Source organism: Elephas maximus, chromosome 6 (assembly GCF_024166365.1).
Source record: "Elephas maximus indicus isolate mEleMax1 chromosome 6, mEleMax1 primary haplotype, whole genome shotgun sequence".
Taxonomy (NCBI): Eukaryota; Metazoa; Chordata; class Mammalia; order Proboscidea; family Elephantidae; genus Elephas; species Elephas maximus.
In genome coordinates this window covers 97,916,552-97,942,234 of record NC_064824.1, presented here as the reverse complement: position 1 = coordinate 97,942,234, position 25,683 = coordinate 97,916,552, and the positions used below count along the sequence as shown (strand labels likewise).

At 37.5% G+C, this 25,683-nt stretch overlaps 1 protein-coding gene across 2 annotated transcripts in view; it reads left to right on the top strand.

Annotated features, from left to right (window-relative positions):
* The window catches only part of SATB2 (SATB homeobox 2), a 199,190-nt gene that overhangs the window by 23,132 nt on the left and 150,375 nt on the right, over positions 1-25,683 (top strand). For both annotated transcript variants that reach the window (XM_049887752.1, XM_049887751.1), the window contains one exon: positions 3,550-3,726. In XM_049887752.1, coding sequence (XP_049743709.1) covers positions 3,550-3,726 — 177 coding nt within the window. The remainder of the gene's footprint in view (positions 1-3,549; positions 3,727-25,683) is intronic.

Sequence of the window (25,683 nt, the reverse complement as noted above, 5' to 3'; positions counted from 1 at the left end):
TGACAGTTTGAGCACCATAACTAATGACAGTTAGGAAAATACATTTTTCCAGTGTAGAGAGGGCTCCGTGTTTATTTTGCCTCTATGACAACAGCATTCACCATTTATCCCAATTGCCAGAGCGACTCTTAATTTTTAGCAAATGGCTGGTGCCATGTGCCGGTCCTCTGGATTAAACTACCTGCTTACCTCCTGCAATTGTAAAAGGCTTAGCAAGGCTTATAATCGAAAGGTTCAAAGTTCTGTAGTGGATCATCTGGAATTGGGTCTGTGCTATAATAAAAGAAAAATAATGCAGTAAGCTCTAGGTATAAGACTGGAATCAGAGTTTCTTTTTTTTCCTTCTTTTCCTTCTTAGCCATATCTAAATTTTGTTATAAATGCATTTTCTTTTTATATTGCTATTCTTTTATTGGAACTCGTTTTTTAATTTTCTTTGATCTTAATTTGTTTTCTAAACATGGTCCCTCTCTTTCAACCCATTGTAACTTTTTCTTTCTTTTTTCCTTAAGACAGTGATAGGATCAAATGGCTAAATCTCCCTTTTTTGTATATATTTCTGTTCATCTTTTTATAGCTCGTCTCTCCAAGGGATTTCCTGTTTTTAACTTTTTAAGCCGATCCCTTCATTTTCTTCTTCACCACACTTGGACCTTAAATTTACTATTTACTGTTTGTCATCTCTCTTATCATTGTCACTAGTAATTGCATGTATTTTTCATGCTTTCCTCTGCTTTTGTAAAAATTGCATTGCATTATAAAAACTATAATCATTTAGATCAAATTCTAGTAAAAAGGTAAATTTTGCTAGGTGTTAAAAATAACCTGTTTATGATGTTCTCCCGTATCTCATTTTTATGTCCTTCAGAGAAAATGCTATTATCATACACTCCTGTTTAATGTTGTTTTGTTTTGTAAATGACCTCAAAGTCCTTTTTTTTTTCTTAAAGCGGGTGATACCTGTGAGGGGTGGGTGGCTGCTTTTTTGACTGTAGGGAGTTACTGATACACGGCAGATAATTGCTACCTTCCATCACCGAATTGAAATGTGTTGGAAATATTTCTGTATTGACAGTTTCTAAACATAACCCTCTACATGTCCTAGACCCCTGTACTTTAATGTTGCATCCTTATATCTAATTCACTGAACTTGTAATATTAAAAAAGAAATTAACAGGGTCTTAAGTTTTTCAGTTGATCATAGACTTGAGAATGATTTATGGTGTAATGGACACATGATAGCTTATGGAGCAACTTGATTCATTGAAAGATCTTATCTGTGATTCCCAGGTGTGTGACACTCAAATGTTGACATTAGGAACTGCACATAGATTTTCAGCATCGAAACTTATGTACACACAGGTATAAGTAGTGAAGTAGCGTATGGCACCACTGACTACGTGGCATTATGTGTGCATGTGCTTAAATCATTAAAAATAGAAATCAACTTGCTTCCTTGGACAAAGATCATATACTAGTATGTAAGAGTTAAAGGGTCTAAATGGGCTTAGTCCCTGCTAGTAAGGACTCTAATGAATAGTCCTGTAAAATGCCATCATGCTTGCTTAGGAAGATTTTTACACCTTCAACTACACTGAGGGCGAAAACAGTATCTGACTTGTTCTCGCTTGTATCCTTGAAGCCGGGGTGATGCCTGGCACTCAGTAGGTATTTGGTGAATTGTCAAGTAAATGAATGATGGCAGAGATAATTTGGAGGAAATTATTTCATATTGTAACATTTTATATTACATACCTTAAAAAACATTTGGGAATAAACTGGGTATAAATGCATAAGCATTTGATATACCAGTGATGGTCACAGTTAAAAAAAATTTTTATAAAGCGTCACGTGAACAGCCTTAAGTTTTATCTTTGTTTAAAAATAGTGGTTTCTTCTACTCTTACCTCATTCCCCCCATAAGTCCATACCATGGATAATGCCTTTGCTGTGGACAGTAATGCTGCTTTGTTATTCTCAAGAATTTAGTCAATAGTTGTCCCTGGTATGGTGTGACTTGTAAGACTGTTGGGCAGTCTTAATAATAATTACCATGATCTTTAATGATAACAATTCTTAATGAGTATTATTATTGTTAATAATGATTATATTTAATAATTATACGCAATACTTATTATCTTTAATAATAATAATTAGCACGTGGGAACCGGTTGCACCATTGTATTATCTTTAGAACAAAAATCTAAATCTGTGACCGGGTAGTTTTCAGAGTGTCTGTTCCCACCCTCTGCTTTCCAGATCAGAGTGAGTAAGGAGGCTTCTAGGGTTGGGGCAACAAGGAGGGACCTCTAGAAAACTCATTCCTGTGCATCCTATGTGTCAGAGGCTATGCTCACATAGACTGTCATTTTACATAAAGGTTGGATTTTTATTGTGAAGTGCCGTCACCATGACCAGCTAAACTGTCACCTCCCCATCTCTTTGCCTGCTTATCTATCCTTCACAGCTTTTGATTTTTCTTGTACAACACCCAAAGAGAAGACCCAGAGCAGGTCCCTATTCCGTAGCAGACTAATTTGTGTGATTTACGTAGGACAGAGTCCGTGTTTATTACTTGTGTGTTGGTAAGACTTTGATCTTCTTCTGCTTTGTCTATGTTTAGATTTAAATGCCTGTATGACTTTTTAAAATTAAAAAAAAAAGTTAAAAAAATCTTTGGCAAATTAAACATTTTTTAGCTTTTCACACTTTGATACAAAGCAGAGAAATATTTCAGTGACAACAGATTTCAACAGATTTTCAATTAGGCTAATTTGCTTTATTCTTTAGGATAGTTTACTTCTTTTCTCTGAAAACAGAAGAAACAAGTTAATGTATAAAATGGTAATTAAAAAAAAGACAAAGTTTTGTATTTAGTTTTTTTTATTGGTATAAGTTAAATTTAAGTTAAGACTTTCATCATCAGGGGATTTTTCAGGTTAATTGATGACCTAGTTACCAGAACTAAAAAAAAAAAAAAAAAAAAGATACGAAAAGGACTTCTTTTAAATTTCTACTTTTTTTTTTTTTCCTTATACATATTCACACAACAGTTTAGGCCTTGAAATCAAACATGCCTTCCTGGTAGGTATCTTGCAACTGGAAGTTTTAAAATACTTTTCCAGATTCATTTTAAAAAATCAGGTTTGATCTGAAAATATGAATGTTGATTACTAGTTAATGGTAAAACTATAGCCACCAAGGATACAAGGCCATGTAAGTTCACCTTGACCTCTCCCATGAGCCAGCTATGAGCGTGAGGTCCCTCAGTCCAGATACCTCTGATTAGTGCATTCCACTTTTTAATGACTGGAATCAGAGGGCTTCTGCCACTGCCCTGGGCAATCCTGCTGCAGTCTGATAGTAATAATGGAGGGGGAAAAAATCTACAGCTTTCCATTAGGCCCATACGACTAAGAGGCTTGTTTAATCTAAACCGCTGTCTATCACAGATGAGTGACTTTTATAACTGTCTCTTCCCTTCTCATCGTGGTGATTGAGATTTGCTTTGTAATGTTTGTGTTTTGCTCTTGAATTTTGTCCCTTTAGGTTTGATGATTCCTGTCTTTTGTGTGGTGGAGCAGTTGGACGGCTCTCTTGAATATGACAACAGAGAAGAACATGCCGAGTTCGTACTGGTTCGAAAAGACGTGCTTTTTAGCCAGCTGGTGGAGACCGCGCTCCTGGCTCTGGGGTATTCCCACAGCTCTGCGGCTCAGGCACAAGGTATTAATGCGTCTCCCCTCCTCTCCCATTGCCTCTTGTGTGTCATGATTTCAGGAAGAGCATGTTCCCTGAAATAATTCTCCAAACAAGAGTTGAAGGAGAATTGTCAGATTTACCATCCTTCCCAAACGATGAACAGCAGAAAGCTTCTTGCAGAGTCTTGTTGCTTTGGGAAGCATTTGACCAGCACCTCTAAAGCTTCCCAAATCCACTTGAATTTCAAACTGATTGTCATTCATCGTTCTCTGTTACTTTCTCTAAGTGTGCAAATTGGTGTTCTCAGAACGAGTGCCGAAATGTTTGCCTCCTAACTTATCCAACTTTAATACATGACTTATAAGAATTTTGTTTTTAAAATTTATCTCTTTGGGAGTATGGCAGCTGTACTTTATCATCAGCTTTTAATTAAACAGGAAAAAAAAAAGATGCATTGTACCCTTTTGTATCTTTGAAAACTGTTCTGTAGTTTTGATGTGGTCCATTCGTTTAAAAAAAATCACAGTGTTTTTGCGATCAATTCCTTTTACCCATTTAATTAACTATTAAAATGGTATCATTATTTCAGCATGTATTGTACAACTCTGGGGAGCCCATTGTGAGCTTGTGTTGCTTCATTCTGGAGCATAGGCCATTGTTCTTTCATGCCAAAGAATAAACAAAACGAAAACAAACAACAACAACAAAAACCCAAAGCCTTGAAGAATGGGGAAAAATAATTTTTTTTAACTCACTGCAGTGATTATACTTGTGTTTCAGCTGAAGTGATTGAATTGCATAGTTTGTGATTATTGTTATATTAAAGGAAATATGTAACTCCTAGGTCTTATTTTTTTAGATATTAACTTCCTATATTATTATCTTTACTTAACATTTGTGCATGTGCCAAGAATCTTTGCTATCTTTTTTATGAGTCCATCTTCTTACCATTCCTGAGAACTATCAGTTGGAGTCTCATTTATTTTGATAAAGAAACTATAAGTGATAAAGCAATTTATACTAAAAGAAACTAAGCCACTGCCACAGTCAATTTTGACTCACATCAACCCTTTAGGACAGATTAGAACTGCCACATAGGGTTTCCAGGGCTGGAAATCTTTATGGAAGCAGACTGCCATATCTTTCTCCCCCTGAGTGTTTCATGGGTTCGAACAGCTGACCTTTTGGTTAACAGCTGAGTGCTTTAATGACTGTGCCATCAGGGCTCTGCAATGTATACAAAGTTATAAATATGGTGACAGAGGACATGAGATTTAAATTCTTAAACTCTTGACTCTGGTCTGTGAGACCATTGTTTTTTCAAAAAATGTTTTAATTAAGTACTTACGTTATATCTTAGTTCTACCAATAAAGCAACTGATTTCAAACCAGGGGTCAAGAATGTTTTCCCAGGGCAAGTAGTACCCCACTGTATGAGTCCAAGTGCCGTCTGAATCCAAGTGCTTAGCCAGTCTGGGTGCAGTAACATAGCTGAATCCCAGAGCCCGCTGCTTTCAAAACAGCGTGATAAGGGATGAATCATTTCCTTTCTGCAGCGACTTTCCTTCTTGTGTGAGGGATTCAGGATTTGATCTTGAGCAAATTGCATCCTGGACACCATTGCTTTTTTTTCATGCTATGTGCCTAAATGAAATAAAAGAAGCTCCTCTCTCTTCCCCCCGTAAACTTTTCATGCCATTTTAGGGATATTTTTCTCTGAATGTAAAGGTCATTGTATCCCACTGCTTGCATCCTGGTGTGCCAGCTTCCTGTTTGACAGGGCTATCCATCTCAGTTAGCACGGCTGCTCAACGCGTCGTGAGCTAACATGTGGAACACAGAGCGCTAAGTGGCCAAGATTTGCTTCTTGGCACATGCTGAGGGAAGGGGCTCTCAGGAAATTTGCACTGGGGAGTCACACTGTTCCATTCAATGATGTGGACTGAGAGTCTTACTCACCAAGGTGAGATATACTCCCAATAAATCTAGTCTATAAAAAACAGTAGTGGATAAAACGGGAAAATCAAAAGCAAATATTTGCTTCCTCAAAGTGTTTGAAATCTAAGGTTAAAAAATACTAAATTTTACCTTTTTTTTTTTTTTTTTGGTAAAAGTTGAATCCATGTTCTGAAGGTGCCCTAGATTACAGATATACTTTATTTTGTGAGTAAGCAAAGACTTTGTCGTTAGGTCCTAACTATAATCTCACAGGGGAGGGAAAATCTTTTTTTTTTTTATTTTGTTTTAGGTTAGGCTGCTCATCTCTGCTTTGGGTAAATGGAAAACCTTTGGATTGTTTATTTGGACATGAATGTATTAGTTTTTGTTTTTTTTTTTTCATTCAGGTCATTAAAAGTATGCAGTTGGCTGCATTTTTATTACAGGCCAAGCAGCATGCGTGATGAGAGCCCGTTCATGTACTGGGTAAACGGCAGAGCAGGAGCGAGAGGGAAAAGAGGGGGAGCAAAACATCACTGCGTATTTGAGGCATGAGGTCTTCATGGGTGCAGTTTTTTTTTTGTCTTTTGGTTTTGTTTGTTTATTAGTTTAGTGTTTAGGCAATTTCCCCACTGTAGGGGAGTCACTGGAGGATTTCCTGGCGGGTTCATTTCCAGCAGAAAAACTAGTGTTCCTGAATCTCTTTTTCCTACAAGTGGGAAAGTTGGGTGGTGCTGAATTAAAAGGACAGGGGATTGCTTGAGCCTACTTTAAAAACTGAAGTCTTGAAACATGATTTTTCCTTTTGATGCGACCAGAAAAAAGAGTTTCGGTAATTGAATTGAAAGAGTATTTTAGATTCTTGACAACAACAACAAAATAAATAAAATTTAAGGAAAAAAAAGGGTATTTTAGATTGCTTGTAAAGAGAAAATATATTTGCAGTGCGATTACTTTGGAGTAGTGCTCGGGTTCCAATGACAAAACATAGTGGACCCGTGTTCTTGTGAGTGTGGAGTAGCAAGTTTCTTTTTCTGAGAGACCATTCCCTCCAGGTGAGCTTTAAAGATATTTTATTAAGAAAGAATATTTGCTTCGAAAGGATGATAGAAATTTTACTAAATCAGAGTTTAGGGAATTAATTTTCCTCTTTTACTATATATCAGATGTTCTACAAAAATGGTAATCTTCAAATTTTATTTGACGACCAGACACTGGGACCCAGGAGATAATAAGGAACACAGGACATTGTGGTAAATCATGGGTATGCTTCTAGCTGACCTAAACCCTCCATCCCCTAACACAGGTAGGGCTTTCTGTGATTCTCAAGGATCTGAGATATGAGTTGCAAGATTCATCTGACTTGCTGTTTTGCTTATGTAAACAACAGAAAGATGGCAGTTCCTTTGCTTCTCCCAGAATGGTTAGCCTGAAGTGTAATGAAAAGCAAGGATGGTTTACACTGTACTATGGCATACCCGTCTAGGTCTCTGAATCCAAAGTCTTCCAGTCTTTGGGAAGAGTATTAACCCAGGGCACTGTTTCTCCTAGGGGGCCCCCTCTCAGCTTAAACTCACCACTTCCTTTATCCTACTTTTCTTCTTCGCTTGTCATCCTTTCAGCCCCTTAGAGCTTTTTGGTAATGCCCATCGACCTTCCCATACTGTCCAGAGAGTTCTTTAACCCACTAATGAAGTAGCTATATGTGCTTACTAACCTGCATGGTGGGCTTTGGGATGGTGCAGTGGTAGCAGGGCAATTCCGCATTGTGCACATTTGACTTGATTTGTGAGTGGGCACCTTATCTCTCCCCTGCTTTCTGTAACTTAAACATAAATTTTAGGCTTTATTTATTTATTTTTTTGGATTGAGTGTTTACTAAATATAATTGGATAATGATTACATATATTGGATAATATTACATATATTGCATTCCCATGATGAAATACATAGAGATACTTTTTCAAGGTAACTTAAACAAACTTCATTAAAAAAAAAAACAAAACTCAGAATTTTTTTCCAATAAAGCCATCTCCTAAAACCAAATAGAAGGCCTGGTTGGAGAAATATGTATATTCCTAAAAAGTGCTGGTTTACTTTCTTCAATAATTACATTTGAACACATGGACTGGAAACCGTTTTGTTCTCTTATAAAAAAGTAATACATAGCATAATGTGAGGCCCACAGGTATTGAGTAAATGTTTGTTGAATTGATGAATGCACAGTTTTAAAGTTTTATTTTACTAACTTTTACCCATGAAGAATTTTCCCCTGATGTATCACTATGAAGTTGGCTCCGATTCCTTTAGTTAGGTGTTTTTATCAGAAGTGAAATATATTTTGGCTCTGTATTAATCAGCTATTAGTATTTCTGGATTATTCCATGTTATCATTCCGTAGTCAAGGATGTTTTGACTATGCTTATGGTGGCAAAATACTGCAATAATAAATTTTAGAATCATGAGGGGGTAATTATTCAAGAATTACTTATGGACTTGCTGGAGTCCCAATTCTTCTGATTGAAACTTAGAGATCTTTTGTTGGTGTTATCTGGATCTCATTTGTTTGAAAGCATTACATGTAGGGAAAATGACTTTAGTCTATGAACTAGAAACAATCATAGGAATAAACAAATAGAATAAGGTTTAAAACTGAAACAGTGAAGATATCTATATAAAAAATGAGCAACTTCATTTCTTAATTTTGTAGTGGACTAGCACTTTCCAAAATGCTATTGGGAATAATTTTAGAAGCTACTTTTAACATAAGTTTTATTATTAGAAATGGATATTTTCAATTTAAATTGTGTACTGTTTAAAATACTGTTCTTAAATTTTTTTGAAGTTTTTTATTACATAAAAATGCAGCATGTATATGGTAATGAGACTAGTGTATTAAATACTGAAGAGTACATAAGACCAACTATTGGCAATTCATGGCCAATTTTGTTTCATTTCTGTCTCCACCCACTCTTCACTCCTCCACCACTGGATTATGTTAAAGTATATCCTAGATCCCATATTTCATCCAAAAATATTTTACTATACATTTCTAAAAGAGAAAGTTGCTGTTAAAGGCATAACCATGATACCATCATCATCACTCCTTTAAAAAAAAAAAAAAGATAACCATTCCTTAATATCATGACCTATCTCCTGTCAAGTTCAAATTTCCCTGTTTATTTTATAATTTTTTTTCAAGTGTTGGTTTATTCAAATTAGGAACCATGTGAATCCATAAATTGCATTTGGTTTTTGTGTCTCTAAAGCCATTTGGAATCTATAGATTTTCCATTCCCTTGAAATCTTAAAAATTCTTTTCTAACCCTTATATTTGACATTTTAACTCAGAATTATTTTTGTTTTGTTACATTTAATGTAAACACTAACCCTTACCCCACCCGCACCTGTAAATACTATGATTTCAAGTAAAAATTAGTATGCTCAACCATAACCTTGAAAACGGAATTCATAAATTCCTACTGTTTTTTTTTTTTTTGAGGGACCATGATTAAAAGATATACGTTGTGTAGGGCCAGAAGGTTTTTCATGCCCTCAAAGTTTGACATTTTCCCTATTGAAAATGTCTAAAATTATCCTGTGCCTTGCCTTGCTTCTTTATTTCTTTCTTTGGCTCTCTTTCTTTTTTTCTCCACTTTTCCTTCTTTATTTAAACTCTCATGTTTGGGAGACTCTCAGCCTTTTTTTTTTTTGTCTTTATAAGGGGAATGTTGAAAAAAAGATGCTATTTAGATATTTTAGGCCTTGAAGCAAAGTTTTAACAAACAAGGTGCTTTTTAAAAAATTCTGTGACTCCCAAAAGAGCTGAAAAAAACGACACCAAATTGCTGTTAACCTTGTCTTAGCCCCTAGTAGAGCTGACCAGGCCAAAACGTAGAACACTGGCTGGGCCTATGTAATTCTTATCAGGCTTTCTATGCTGTCCCTACCTCTGCTACAGAAAACTAAATATTCGTGTGTGTGTGTATGCATTTATTTATTTATTACAAATATCAATATATATACCACACACACCTGTAACACTTCTTTCTAAGGAAATGCTGAGGGAAAAATAAAGCCACCTTGTTTCCCTGTCTAATACATACTTAAGAATGAACATCTAATAATAAATGTTTGTAGTTGTGTGTTCCTTATATTTGTTTATATTGTCATAAATATATGTCATTTGAAATGTATACATATGTAATTATGACTCGTGAAGGTCAGTCGATGGAATCCTTGAGTATCTGTAACTATCCAGAGGGTAGAGACCCCATCCAACTTGATTTGCGGGATGCCTAGCAGTTGAGTAGGTGGGGCTTGATAAAAAGTATTTGAGGGCAGTGAGTTAAAGAGTGACCTCGCTTTACCTGTGACCTTGCAGTTTCTATTTGAACATCCATTTAAAAAAATCATATCAGAGGAAAGATGAGAGAAGTGTTTAGCAATGTTTTCAGTGTCTGTTTTGTTTGGGGCCATAGACCATGGTAGCAATTAGCTTTGGTGTGTTTTTAAAACTGCCTAAATCTCCTTCTTGGAGTTTAGGTGTTAATAACCGTGACCTGGAGGGGACTCCCTTTGAGTTCTATGTCCTGGCTTTTACGTAAAGTGATCCAGGTAAAAAGGACCCACCCTCAATGATCATGACCTTTATTTAATAATGAAGATTATTTTCCACTGAAAGCATAGTTTCGAGTACTTGAAAGTAGGAAACCTGCAGGCTGAAATTAGTGATACTCTGATATAATTTATATTGTGATTAATGTTTTATTCTATTCCTTCCTACTATCTTTTACTGTGTATAGATTTTATTTTATTTATTTTTTAATTGTACTTTTGGTGAAAGTTTACAGCTCAAGTTAACTTTACTGTGTATAGATTTTAAATGTAAGGCAGAGAGCATTTCCCAAAGACCCAGATCTGTTTGGCTTTAAAAAGATGCTGCACAGATGCCGTTCAAGGAACTCATTTAGTAAAAAAGCACATTCATTAAACACTTATCAATGCTTTAATCACGCTGTTACCTTTTGGGTACCCATATACCCGTTTTGGGTAGATCCTTTCAATTTAAAGCTCTCCATTGATAAATCTCCCTGTCTTTGTGTTATACCCTCATATTCTATCTCTAAATTAAAGTCTGTGTTGACATTCATGATGGGCAGTAAAAATTCTTGGCCATAGAGCATTTTGTAACATTAAAATGCTTTATTCAAAATCCCTGGTTCCTGTTTTTTTCATTTTTACTTGGAAAAGGGCTCTCTTCATCTACATCTTGTAATTTCACTTAATCCTTTTCGAATGTGTGAAATACCAGAATTGTAGCTCTTTCACTTCATATTTTAATGTATATTTATTTCACATTTATACTTTGAGTGTCCAAATTCCTCAGGTACGGTGTTACTGTATTTTAAATTCTTACAGGACTTCAACTCCATACTAGTACACTTAATGGCAGAGTATCAGTAATGGGCAATCTATTAATTACATATTTGGATAGCTTAGTATGTGAGGCGTGACCCTGAGCAGTTAGGGAGCTCTTCTGTCTTCAGCATGTGGTTGTGGGAGGCAGTGGTAACAAGGGAGCGTTCAGCTGGCCGTTTGGTCACACTTGGGTGCCTTGGTTTGGCTTCCTAGGTGCCAGATAGACTTTGTATGACTGTGATGAGCATTTAAAACCCAGTGCTTTGAAACGGTTGCTTTTTGATGGCAGCTTTGAGAGCTCTAAAGAGACTTAAGTTAAACCTCTGGAACACGTGCCATTTGTTTGCTCAAAAGCAGTGACTGGCAAAATTATTTGTGTGTCAATGTGAGAAAACACAGAAGTTTTCCTCTGCCTATCTCTTTTTGAAGAAATATTACCTGGGACAGAACAGCAAATCTGTGCTGCTGTTTTACATGTTCCTTACTCAGGTTGGAAAAGATTGCTGCAGGCTATATGCAAATAGACAGCGCCCAAGGTCCTTCTCTGCTTTCAGCTTCCCCCTGTCAGAGAAATAAGACCCAGGTATTCTTCCTGACAATTTTGTAAATTAAGGAATGAGGTGCTGGATAGCTCAAATCTGTACCCTCAATGATTTGGCTGTTCAGGGCCTAATAATCTCCCAGATAAAAGCTGTACCCACCATCATGGGAGCCAAGATGAGAGAGTAGAATTTTTTTTTTAGGTTTCCTTTTAATAATTTTTTTCAAAATTTTTATTGTGTGGTAGGTGGAAGCTTACAGAGCAAATTAGTTTCCTGTTCGATAGTTTGTATGTAAAGTATTCTGTGACATTGGTTGCATCCTCCTCAATGTGTTAGCACTCTCCCCATTTCCTCCCTGGGTTCCGTTTACTTTCCTCTGGATTTTCTAACTGCCTTCTCGTCTTTGCTTTTGGGCAGATGTCCTTTTGATCTGGGATAATTGATTGTTCTAAGGAACATGTTCCTCTCGGTTGTTAGTATCTATTTTATGGGCCTGTGTGTTGTTTGGAGCCCTGGTGTCGCAGTGATTAAGAGTTCAGCGGCTAACCAAAAGGTTGACAGCTCCTTGGAAACTCTATGGGGCAGTTCTACTCTGTCTAGTAGGATTGCTATCAGTCGGAATCAACTCCATGGCAACAGGTTTGGTTTGTTTTTATTGGCTTAAGAGTGGTCTCCAGGAATAGCTTTAGTTCTAGGTCAGAAGGGTGTCTTAGGGACCTAGTCTGTGTGTGTGTATGTGTGGGGAGGGGTAGTCTGTTCTTGATCAGAAGCTCTGACCAGTTTTGCCAACCTGAGTAATGGTACTTTTTAAGAATATATGTCTCAGACCAAAACCAAAACCAAACCCAGTGCAGTTGAGTCGATTCTGACTCATAGCGACCCTATAGGACAGAGTAGAACTGCCCCACAGAGTTTCCAAGGAGCGCCTGGCGGATTCGAACTGTAGACCCTTTGGTTAGCAGCTGTAGTACTTAACCACTATGCCACCAGGGTTTCCATATGCCTCAGAGTCATGGTAAAAAAAAAAAAAAAAGAAAAACGAAACAAAAAAATCTGTTGCCATCAAGTTGATCCTGACTTATGTTACAAAGTAGAACTGCTCTGTAGTGTTTTCCTGGCTATAGTGTTTACAGAAGCAGATTTCCAGGCTTTTCTTCCATGATGCCACTTGGTGGGTTTGAACCGCCAACATTTAGGTTAGTAGTTAGGTGCAAACCACTTGTGCTATCCAGGGACCTCTGGTAATAAATAACAATTCTAAATGACTTGTTTAATTATTATGAATACAGTGATTCTTTAAGGGGGGAAAATAGTTCTTTCAAAGTGGGCCTGTTTTATGTACTTGGTAATGGAGGATATATCAGAATTATTTGAAAGAAAGCATTTAATTAAGGTCTTTGGTCTTTTGAGAAAAGACTAATATGAAGAAATGTAGTTAAGTGTTAATATTTCCGTTTTGTGGACAGAAAAATTACAAAGAGACTTTTCTTAAGATCATACCTTGATACTCTGGTTCTCTAGTACACTATCATTTCATGCATTTATTTAGTGGATATTTATTGAGTGCCTAGGCATTCTTCTAGGTATTGGGGACACAGCAAAGAACTAAACCTATAATGTCCCTACCCTCAAGATGCTTACATTTCAGTAGGGGAGAATAGAAAATGAACAACTTAGTATAAAATATTAGGTAGTGCCTAGCATTATCTTATATGTACGTTGATTCTATTTTTGCCATCTTATCTTCCTAGGGTTAGGATTTTGGCAAATCTAAGCATCTGGAAATAGCTGCTTAACCAGAAATGTGGATAAAAATGAAGATTTTGTGTAGGTTTTGAACACTGAGAAAAATAACTGCCACAAATCTCAGGGAGAAAAGACTGGGCCGTTTTGAGACTCCTACTATCTATGTTCTACTCCATCCTATAGGGTCGCTATGAGTAGGAATTGAGTAGATGGCAGTGTACGGTGCCCTGGTGGTGAAAAAGTTAAGTGCTTGGCTGCTAATTAAAAGGTTGGCAGTTTGATCCTACTGAATGGCTCAATGGGAGAAAAGATGTAGTGATCTGCTTCCATAAAGATTATATCCAAGAAAACTCCATGAGGCAATTCTACTCTGTCATGTGGGGCTGCTATGAGTCAGAATTGACTCAGTGGCACCCAATAACAACAGAAATAACCCCCTATGTAGGAAATAAAGATTTCAATAGAAACAAGGTGGAAAGAAATGGCCACTAAGTGAGAATTGCGGAAGATGATGAAATAGCTGTAAATACACAAAGGTCTGCAGCCATTTAGTGTTGGCACAAGGTGTACCTCCTCCCACCTCAGGAGACCCTGATGCTCTCTCAATATTTCTACATAGCATAGCCACTGATGACCTTGAGACTTCAAGGAGAGGTTGGATTCTATTCACGTTCCTTTTTCAGCAGGCAGATAATAACATACTATTTTAGAAAGCTACTCTGAACAAGGGTTAAAAAGAAAATGATGTAGACACTGAAAAGTTTTTTGAAAAATTTACTTATGTGGTCTAAGTCACATCCAAAATAGGTTAAATGTAACATTTTGAATTAGCTTAATTAAATCATGGTTTAGTTTTTTGTGAAAGAAACTGACATTTTTACAGAATAGCGTCTTAGTCATCTAGTGCTGCTGTAACAGAAATACCACAAGTAGATGGCTTTAACAAAGAGAAATTTATTCTTTCACAGTCCAGTAGGCTTGAAGTCTGAATTCAGGGCGCTGGCTCCAGGGGAAGGCTTTCTCTCTCTGTTGGCTCTGGAGAAAGGTTCTTGTCATCAATCTTCCCTTGGTCTGGGAGCATCTCAGCACAAGAACCAAAAGATGGGCTCTGATCCCAGCACTGCTTTCTCGGTGGTATGAGGTCCCCATGTCTTTCTGCTCGCTTTTCTCTTTTATATCTCAGAAGAGATTGGCTTAAGACACATTTACTCTAGTAGATCTCAGCAATAGAACTGCCACTAATCCATCTCATTACATCATAGTGATAGGATTTACAACCCAGAGGGAAATCACATCAGATGACAAAATGGTAGACAGTCATATAATACTGGGAATCATGACCTAGCCAAGTTGGCAGATATTTTTGGAGGACACAAAAATTAGCTATCCATGACAATAAATGTGCTATGAATATGTTTAATTATCTAATATTTTTTTAGTGCTTCTTAGGTACCAGGCACTGTTCTAGGTGCTTAACTTATATTAACTAATTAGTCTTTGTAATAGCCTTGTGAAGTGCACAATAGTATTATCCATACTTTACTGATGTGGAAACTGAGGCTCAGAGAGGTGAATAGTTGACACCAAAAACTGGCTCCAGAAAATGTGTACTTAGCCAGGGTCCCATTCAGTGGTATTATATTTCTAGTCTGTCAATTGAGTCTAGAATTGAAATTAAGAGTAATTTTTAAAAAATATTTTATAGGCATAAACCAAAGATGGACATTTTGGAATTGTAACTGAATGTACATAAAAAATGTACATATATATTTTTAAATTGAGTGGGGAGCTTGCTTTGAGTTTGAATAATAAAATTGAACTTGCTATCTTGGGATGGCATTTATGAGAACTTATTTTATTTAATACTTTTCTATAATGAAGTAATGATGGTTCATTTTAGAAATATAAAAAATGCAGAAAAAGTAGAAGATAAAAATCTCTATGGTTCAGCTACTCAGAGATAAACATACGTAACATTTTGGGAGTATTTCCCTTTAGTCATAGTTATAAATGCATTTTGACCTCGTTGACATCATATGTATGCAATATTTTAACCTGTAACTTTTTCATTTAATATTATAATGTGTCCTTTCCATATTTTAATTATTTTTATTACTATATAATTGTGAAGCTTTTGGTTGTCAAATCAAACGTGAAACGTTAGATATCTTTTGATTACCCAGAATGATTTAGGGATGGTCAGTAAATTAAGAAGTGTTAAGTGCAAATGCTTTGCCTAGCGCATGCTGGGTAATCAGAATAATTCACTCCGATCTTTATGGGACAATATAGTTATCTTTTCAAAATAAGTTTTTTCTTACTTGGTTCATGCAGGTGAAAGGGCAGTTATTTAAAAAATTTCTGTCATTGACCTGTATTCCTTCTCACCTGTGCCTTGTGCTAAAGAGTTAAGTTTTTTTAACGTGGAAGAAAGATAAAAAGACATTGTGTCTTTCAGGAAACTTTAGTTAATTGATTTCATATTTTGTTTTTATAGTAGTCTTGTTCTTACCCACATTTTGGCCTTTTTCCTGTTTTAAAAAACACATATACAGCATTGTGTGGGTTAGTTACTGAGTGCTTACTAGTTTCATAATGACAGTCCTGTATTAAAGATGTCCCTTGGTCCAGGAATTAATAACTGATGATGGTTTGTCTGTTTTTTAGCCTCTTGTCTGTGCTATGCACAGTAGGATAGAGGTTTTATGAAAGAATCATTGGAGGAAATGCTTAAGGAAGGCTTTTCCTATGTTTGAATTGATTGAGGAGAGCCTGCTATTGGGGGTAGAGACTTCGTCAAACAAATTGTGAAGGCTGTGGTGTGGAATTCTTTTTTGTGATTCATTTCTACTGCACCTCCTGTCCTGCTGGGCATGAAAAAGAGACAAGCATCTATGTCTCCCTTCCCTATTTTATGGTTCTAAGAATGACCCATCTGCTTCTTTTCACAGTCTTCCCTGTAGCTTAGCAGTTGTGAGATGAATATGGTTAGAATTTAAAAGTATTTGGTCATCTACCACAAGTTGTGATCAAGTTGGCTCCAGCTCATGGAGACCCCATGTGTGTCAGAGTAGCACTGTGCTCCAGAGGGTTTTCAATGACTAATTTTTCAGAAGTAGATTGCCAGGCCTTTCTTTGGAGACACCTCTAAGTGAACTTGAACTTCCGACGACCTCTCAGTTAACAGCCAAGCATGTTAACCTTTTGCACTACCAAGGGACTCCTACCCCGCAGCCTTTTTCAACAGTGGTGTTGGCTCCATTTTAGTTGTCTCTTTTCTGGAGTTGTTCAGCTCAGACTGAGATCAGTCCTCAATGTAGGGGTTATTCTCTTCCTATGTGATTATGTTGGTGGCCTTTAAATAGGGAGAATAATTTACTTTCAATAAATATTTCAGTGACTTTTTTTTTTGTAGTAGACATAACAAAGATTAACCAGCATTTATGTAACTCAAATTATCTATGAAAGTTTATCCATGTAACCAAAAATATCAATTTTACGAAAGAAAAGTTTTAATTATCAAGTCCATGTTTTTTCATAAGTATACACATCAGGAAGCTCTTAGGTATCACATTATGTTAAAATTTGCTACTATGTTCTTTTTTTTATTTGTAATCCCCAGTCGATAATACATCCATTTGCAGTTTAAACTAATGCTATTAAGATCTGCAACTGCTTTTCTGTCTTACTTATTAAGGAGGAATTTCTTGTTGTGACTAATGATAAGACTGAATTTGTCTGAGTCTCTTGGCAGATATTAATTTAACCAGGTAAATTAAGAACAATAGGACCAACTCTGTTGTAAATTGAGGATTAAAACTCTTGCAGGGGTGGAGTCTTCTCCTAGGGGACTGAGGGATTTCTTGGTTTATTTTAATGAAGTTCAGTAAAATAACTCATTTATCATCCCAAACACGTGCCTAGTAGGTTATTTTTCTTCTCCCCGTCAGTACTAGCAAAGAAGACATAACCTTACTCTGTTCTCATACCTGTTTAGTCTTAGAGAGAGAGAGGTGTATTGTTGCTGATTATAATTCTGTCAAACACAGCTTACTCTGTGTCAGGCACTGTCCTAAGTATGTCACATATGTAATGCATTTCATGCTTACAAACCCTGTGTGATATAGGTACAATTTTCTCCATTTTACAGGTGAGGAAAATGAGGCACCGAGAGGTTAAGTGACTTACCTAAAGGCACACAGCAATTAAGCGATAGAGACAGGATTCAAATGTTCAAACATAGGCATTCTGCTTCTTGAGAACGTGGCTTAGCCACTACATGCCTTTCCCCCCACCAGTCCTCTCTATGGCATGATGAAGGCATCGTTTTGGTGTTATTGTTGTTAGCTTCCATCAAGTCAGCCTCAGACACATGGTGATCTCATGTATATCGAAACAAAATGCTGCCTGGTCCTGAGACAACCCTGTGATTGGTTGTGGATTGGGCCATTGTGATCCATAGGGTTTTCATTGCCTGATTTTCAGAAGTAGATAGCCAGGCCTTTCTTCCTTGTCCATCTTATTTTGGGAGCTCTGCTGAAACCTGTTCAGTATCATAGCAACATGCAAGCCTCTGCTCACAGACGGGTGGTGACTGCACATGGTTTTGGCCAGGAATCAAACCCAGGTCTTGCACATGGAAGGCAAGAATTCTATCTCTGAACCACCACTGCCCCCATAGTTATGACAGTGGGTTATTATTAAGAATATAAATAAAATTCTTTACAAGGCCTGGGCTCGTATAAACAGGCTAACTCATTAAAATGCTGAACATTTCTTCCATTTTTCTCCTGGGGGTGGATTGGTAGACGGGAGAGGGGCACAGAACTTCAAAGACAATATGAGTGCATCCTACTTAATCTGAAATATTTTGATGCTTCTGGAAAAGTGAGATGATTTAATTTCATATATAATTGCATGAGGAATTATAAATTATGTTTTCTAAAATACCTATGACACTAAACCACAAAATGAACAGATAAAACTGATTTGTTCTCTGACAAATCAAGATATATGGCAGTGTTTTCATTACAAATGCCGTTTGTGCGGATGGAGCAGCTGAATATGCTCTAAAATGACATGAGCTGTTCCCAGGCGGCACTGCTTTCACGTGGACATCTCGGGGTGATTTACAACTCGTACTAAAATTTTTTAAAAACACACCATGGAGCAAAGCCCAGGTTGAACTTCTAAAGTCATGGAATGCAGATGTATCTTTCTAATTGACCTTCTTTAGAATAAACTAGTCTTCAGAAGTTGTTTAATCCTGTGGGGAGAATGGACTATTGGAGGGCTGGGGATGCCATTTAGAAAATTGTCTCTCTTAGTACATTTAATAGATTCCTGGAAGGTATGTGTTGACTTCTTCTGGAGAGTAATTTATTCATAGTAAGACTGAGTAAGAATTCTTCTTTCTGTCGGGTGGACTGAAAACAGAGTGTGTTCTAGGTCTCTGTGGTGGTGGAATGTGAAAACTCAAAATTTGGATGTTGTGAGTTGAAGCACTTCTCAAAGGACCTGTGTCCTCAAGCTGTCACAGTCATTTGTTTGTCCTGAATTTGAAAAGGGCTTTGAAATATGTGGAACCGAAATAGTTCTGCTTATAGTACTAGGGATTCTGTGAAAATGAAAGTGTCATCTTCCGGGTGGGAGGAGGTTGATATTGGTTGATTGCCAGCGGGACTGGGTTGTTGTTGTGATTTTGCTGTGCAGTGATGGAGTTTTCACTGAGCCTGCCAAAGTCATTTACCTGATCCCCTTTGTGGTCCATGACATCTGATTTATGATGGGTGTGCAGGAATAGGAATGGAGACCAGATCGTAGAATGAAAGAGAAAATGGAACTAATCCAGAAGGCAAATCAAATATATACGAGGCATTTTTCTGTGTAACTGGGACTTAAAATAGATGCTTTCTGTAATGTTTTCTTTTTAGGTACATTTTCTGTTATGTGTAACAAGTTACCAAATTTAAATGTTAGAATTTATTAAACAATCCAAATTGAACAATAAATAATATTGTACTAAAAGCTGAGGAGACAGAAGTAAACCAGGTGAGGATTGGAAAGTAAAATTCCCTGATAGAATTTCACAGTTGTGCTTAAATTTTTTTTTTTTTAAATAACTTCTAACATAAATGGTTAAAAGTATATTGGTTTACTAGTTTCTTTTTCCTAAGGAACTAGAAAAGCCTGTGTAGATTAAGCACCTTCTTTGTTTTGAGGTATGACACTATTAATTGTTGGATCATGGTGGCTTATCTCCTGTAATTGTCAGGTTAGCTGTCCAACCTGATGTAATAAGGGCTCTGGTTTCCAATTCTGTTCTGATTGAGGACAGCATTGTGTGGTGGTTAGGTGTTGGTGGACTCTGGAGTCTCATTGCCAGACTTTTAATCTTGATGCTACCACCTCCCAGCTCTGTGATTCTCTGCTTCAGTTTCGCCATCTATAAAATGGGTATAATAATATAGTACCTCCTTCGTAAGGTTATTATGAGGATTAAATGAACCAGTGTATGCAAAGTACTTTCCATTGCCCTTGGCACAGGGTAAGGGCTTAATACACGTTAGTTGCTATTATTATTACTTTACAGTGCAAAAGGCAGATATAATGTATTAATTTTATTTTCCATAGGTTTCATTCATATAACCTCTCATTTTGAGATACTAGATGTGAATTGCCAACATTAATTCCTTAATCTTAATTAGTTCCTTAATCTATATTTTCCTATACATAGGAATATTAGGTTCTCTGATAGTCATGCTTTTTAAGTGATAAAATCCTATTCCATGGCTTTGCATTAACTTGGAAAAGAATTGCTTTGCTTTTTGTGGATACAGTATTCTGTACTACATTGCCTCTCTTCACTGTTTTTGCAAAGCACTTCATATTTTTTATATATGCTGACAGTGCCATAGGTCTTCTCCACAAAATCATCTGGTTGAAATCGTGCACTTAAAAAAATGAAATAGCTTTAATTAATGACAACTGAAAACTTAAACTTTCACTGATGGCTTTGTAATCAATGTACTAGTTTTTTTTTAGTCAAGCAACAAATGTTTTGCATCTATTCAATCTGTCTTCTCCTTCTTTAAAAATTTTTAGAGCTCCCAATATCAAGTTACCAAGTACAAACGTAACTTTACTACAGGGAAGCCATCTTATTTAACTAACTTTCTCCACAGTTGTGTTGAAAACATATGGATTTTTTTTTTCCCCTCTATTTCTCCTCCAAAATAATTGTTCGTATCTTGTCTCCTTTTCTCAAGTGATTGCACTTGTCAAACTGCCTTGAAGCAAACCTAGGTCTGTGTGGAGCAGAAGGAATGCAAATGTTTTCCTCTGTGGACACTTTGTCAGTAGGTATTTGTATCCTGGAAAATTTGAATGTAATCAGAACTGAACTTGCCACCTATGAATCACTGCTCCTTTTTTTCAATTTTTCTCCTGGAACATCTCACAAGAGACAGCTTCATGGCTGAATACCACTGTTTGGTGCACTTTTACCTGGACTAAATGGTCATTGCTTAAAAAAAAAAAAAAGTAAACGATGATACTTGTGTGACTAAAGAGCCCAACTAGAGAAAGACATTAAATCAAAACCAAACCAAATCCATTGCCCTTGAGTTGATTCCAACTCATAGCAACCCTATGGGACGGAGTAGAACTGCTCCATAGGGTTTCCAAGGCTGTACTCTTTATGGAAGCAGCCTGTCACATCTTTCTCCCATAGAGCACCTGTTAGGTTCGAACCCCTAACCTTTTGATTGGCAGTTGGGAGCTTAACCACTGTGCTACCAGGGCTCCTTGAGAAAGATGTTAGGTTATGATATGTCATATCCAGTTATGTTATAGCATAATACAATTAACTTGTGAACAGGGCAGTGAGAACTGAAATGGCAATAAACCCACAAGTAGAATGTAACTTAATTCTAATTTATTACTCTGTTCCTTCCCCTTTCCAGTCTTCTTTCATTCTCACTATTTTCACCCTTTTTTTTCTTAGTATTTGGAATCGTCCTTTCTGCCCCCCCCCCACCTTTTTGAGCTATATTCTATTCTAAAAAAAAATGTGAATCTGAATTTCCTGTGGGAAAACAGAATTTGAAGAAGAATTCTCTCCTGCCAACTAGTAGATGTGTGATCCCACTGTGTTTTGGTGTGTGTTTATTTTAATATTAGAATTACCAACTAAAAGCTAATAATACTGTAAGAAAAGTATAATTAGGAGGGTAAATCTGTATCAAAAATTGCATGGTGTATCTCAAAATCAAATATAATTATTAGTGGATGGTCTTCTCTTTGCTAATTATCCATTCATAGATTTGTGCATAAACCAGTGTTTTTTTTTTTTAATTGTGTATTTTTTAAATCAATTCAGCTCCCTACAAAGTGTACTTTACTAGATCTTAGACAAAATAATCTAGTTTGGTATAATAGAACTACACTAAAGTAAAAATATAGTAATGTTCCTTCTGACAAATATTATGATGTGACTTCTGCCAAGTCCTGATGCCCACTCCCTTCCGGGTACAATGGTCCTATTTTTAACTCCCCCAAGTGCTCACTCCTGCCCAGGCCTATGTTGTTGACAGCCACCTCTTTACCGTGTAGCCATCTGCAGTTGCTGTAGACAGTGGTGGTGATGCTACAAGTTGGCATCCAGGCTTGGTGGGCTGAGGGCAGCCTGATGGAAGGGTAGAACTCACAGGGGATGGCACTGAGCCTGGAGGTCTTGGAAAGCCAGAAAGGAGGGCTAGGCCAGGCCTCTAGTGGACCACAGGACCACGGTACAGGAACCCCAAGTCTAGTTTCCATCCATAATGGTTTTGGACCAGGACACAGAAAACCTATATGGGGAGACATGGTGGACCACTGGGCATCCAGCAAGCACAACATCACTGGGGGAGTGAGAGATTTATTTGTTTGATCAGATTTCCGATGAATAAAGTATTTACCATCCCATCAAATTAAATAACTTATCTACAGTATTCTAATGTAATTTGGATATCCATATACCTTACCCTATTTTCACTCAGTTATTTTTTAATCAGTATGCATTATTACTATTAAAGGCTTGTTACAGCAATAACAAAGGAGCACTGGTGGCACAGTGGTTAAGCACTCAGTTGCTAACTGAAAGGTCAGTGGTTTGAACCTACCAGTAGCTCCACAGGAGAAAGATGTGGCAATCTGCTTCTGTAAAGATTACAGCCTTAGAAACCCTATGGGGCAGTTCTACTCTGTCCTATGGGGTCACTGTGAGTCAGAATCGACTAGATGGTAGCAGGTTTGGTTTGATTTCTATAGCAATAACAAGGAGCTGATGGTACAGTGGTTAAGTGCTCAGGGCTAGCCAAAAGGTCAGTGGTTTTCACCACTCAGCCAGTCTGAGGGAGAAAAATGTGGCAGTCTGCTTCCTTAAAGATTACAGCCTTGGAAACCCTATGGGGTAGTTCTACTCTGTCCTATAGGGTAGCTATGAGTCAGAATTGACTAGACGGCAATGTGTTTATAGCAGTAACATTTTAAATCATATCATACGTGGTAGTTAATAAGTTAAAACAATGCTATATGGTACTTTAAATGATTCAATGGCTAGTGATTAGCAACTTTTCTCAGAGGTTTATGGTAATATTTATGATTTAGCCTCTGTGTCAATTACAGTCACGTACTCTATAACGTCCATTTGGGCAGTGTCCAACCGCTTATTTGCCTGTGGTTCCATAAGGTTATAATAGAGTTCAGAAACCCCTATCAGAGAATGGGATTTAGGGGATGTAACTGGACGTGGTGGATGAAACAGCTTCCCACATGTAACATGTGCCTCTCATGTCTCTTGTATACAAAACAATTGCGCTGCCAGCCGTATAATGGTACAGTACATATATAGCCTATCATACCTAAGTCTGGATAGTCATGATAAATGCCTGTGTTGCTGGTTTATGTATGTACTGTATTGTACTTTCTATCATTATTTTAATGTGAACTTTCCCTACTTACAAATAAAAAGTTTACCGTGTAACAGTGTGTGCTTTGACTTGTAGGCAACAGCATCCAATCCTGTGTATCATGTGTCTCTCATGTGTTGTAGTGTTATCTCTCTGTTTAATTTTCTTTACAAAATGTTATTGTGAAATGCATCATGGCTCTGAAATGCAGCAAAACCAGCGCTAGTGAAAGCAGCAGCAAGAGGCAAAGAAGTATCGGTCTGACGTGAAACAGGAGGTTATTATTAAACAACATGGAGGTAGAAAATCAGCGACAGTTATTGCTTGTGATTTAGACAGGTTCCCATAAAGCCCAAATCATACAACATCCTGTTTCACAGAACATATCGTATATGTGAAGTGACAAACAGATGACTATAATTGAGTATGTAATAATTACTTGGTTTTAGTTATTTTGAACAGTCATTTATTTGAGACCTTGGTCAGATGACAAACTTAGAACTGTTTGTTCCTGAAGATAACATTTTCCTTTTGGGGCTTGCAGCCAGACATATATAAGGTATTTGTTATAACCCCTGTAGCAAATACTGTGTAAAAGGACAGCGTGTTTCTCACACCAGGCCCTATATTTTAATATGTAAATTTTCATGGCTCTCATTCTTATTTGAGTGGCTTTGTTTTTTCAGATTGTATTCAGTTTGCAAGGTCTCTGTTGCACTCACCCTGTGGATTTTTTCACCCCGACTTTTTTTTTTTTTTATAATCAGAACTCAGTGCCTCCTCAGTATTGTTAGTGATAAAGCCTTTCCTTAATCAGAAGACAACTGTGCTGTTTTGCTCTCATACGTGGTTCCCTGCCACAGTTTCCTGCTCGTTTACCCCTCTCTCACATGTGCGAGGGATGGTTCCTGGAGGGACAGGCCTGTGTCCACAAATTCTACCGAGACGCCTCTCCTGCTTGAATCATTCTGATTTATTCGTGATCCACTGGGAGAGGAGTGACCAGCAATAGGCTTTTCTTAAGCAGAAGCCACATGGTGTTACGAAAGGAAAGGCTTTTGCAGACTGGGGTTTGTGACAGGCAGGAGAGGCTGGCTCGGGAGTCTTGAGTGAGCGCTTTGACACACTGAGTAACAGCCCATTATCACTTGTGCTGGTGTCAAAACAATACAGCAGTTTGAACTGCAGCTCAGCTTCCTCCTGCTGTCACACATGCTCCCTCATAAGTCATTAGAGTGTTGGCGTGGACTTTTTCCGGAATCAGTCAGAGATGCATTACAAGAGGCGGAAGTGTTTATTAATTCAATTTAAGGAGTGATTATTAATCATCTGCTATGTGTCAGGTACTGTGCTGGGGGCTGAGGGTGGGTTTCTCCAAGTCAGTAAGACAAGGTCCCTGTCCTCAAGGTGCCCCCTGCCTGTGAGAGCATATGAGTACTGTGGCTATCATGAAGAGTAACACAAGAGAGTGGCAAACAGCATGGCTTTGAAAGTTCAAAGGAGGGAGAAATCTCATCGAATTGGAGGAATAGTTTAAGCTTCATGAGGGTGGTGATATGTGAGCCGGGCCTTGGCAGGACTTGATTTTGATGGGCAGGAATGAGGTGAGAGAGACAGTTGGCAGAGACTTCTGTTTGACTGGTGTGCAGGCTATGTTTGGAGGTGTCAGGACTCCAGAATCTCTTGAAACGAGGCTTGAATGCCAGGCTAAAGAGTTTACGTTTTATTTAGTGGTCTCTTGCTGAGGCCCTCATTGAAAGGTTTTGAGTCAGTTGAGTAATGTGTTAGGAATAATTATATCAGTGTACATTAAGAAGTTAGCTGAGGTATTAATCAGTTAAGGTTGCAAGTACTACATGTAGCAGAAACTCTACAGTAGTCACCCAAATAGGGGTTTTATTTGTCTCGTGTGCTAATGCAGTATCTCCACAATGCTGCCAAGGGCCTGGGCTCTGCTTCTCTTCTTATGGTTGCCAAATGGCTGCTATACCTCCAGACATCCAGTTCAGATTCCAGGCAGCAAGAGGGTTAAAAGAAAAAGGGAAAAGGCCAAGTGCCTTTCTCATGAAACTCTGCCTTTGTTATTTTGGAAGGGACATCCACTGCGAGGACTTTGGCATTTATATCAGTCCCAGGTCTGAGAACCTGGGAAATCAAGTTTTGTATTTGGTACAATGCTGATAGAAGAAAAATAAAACAAAACAAAAAACATTGGAATTCTCTAATAAGAAAGAAGAGGAGAGTGAATATTGGGTAGGCGTGTAGCAGTGTTGGCCACAGCTTGTTTGTGAGATCTGTCGTGGGAAATCAAGGAAGTCAGAGAGCAGAGGGACAGAGAGCTAACAGTGCCAGCAAGGATTTCTGATCAGATTCAGAGGAAACAA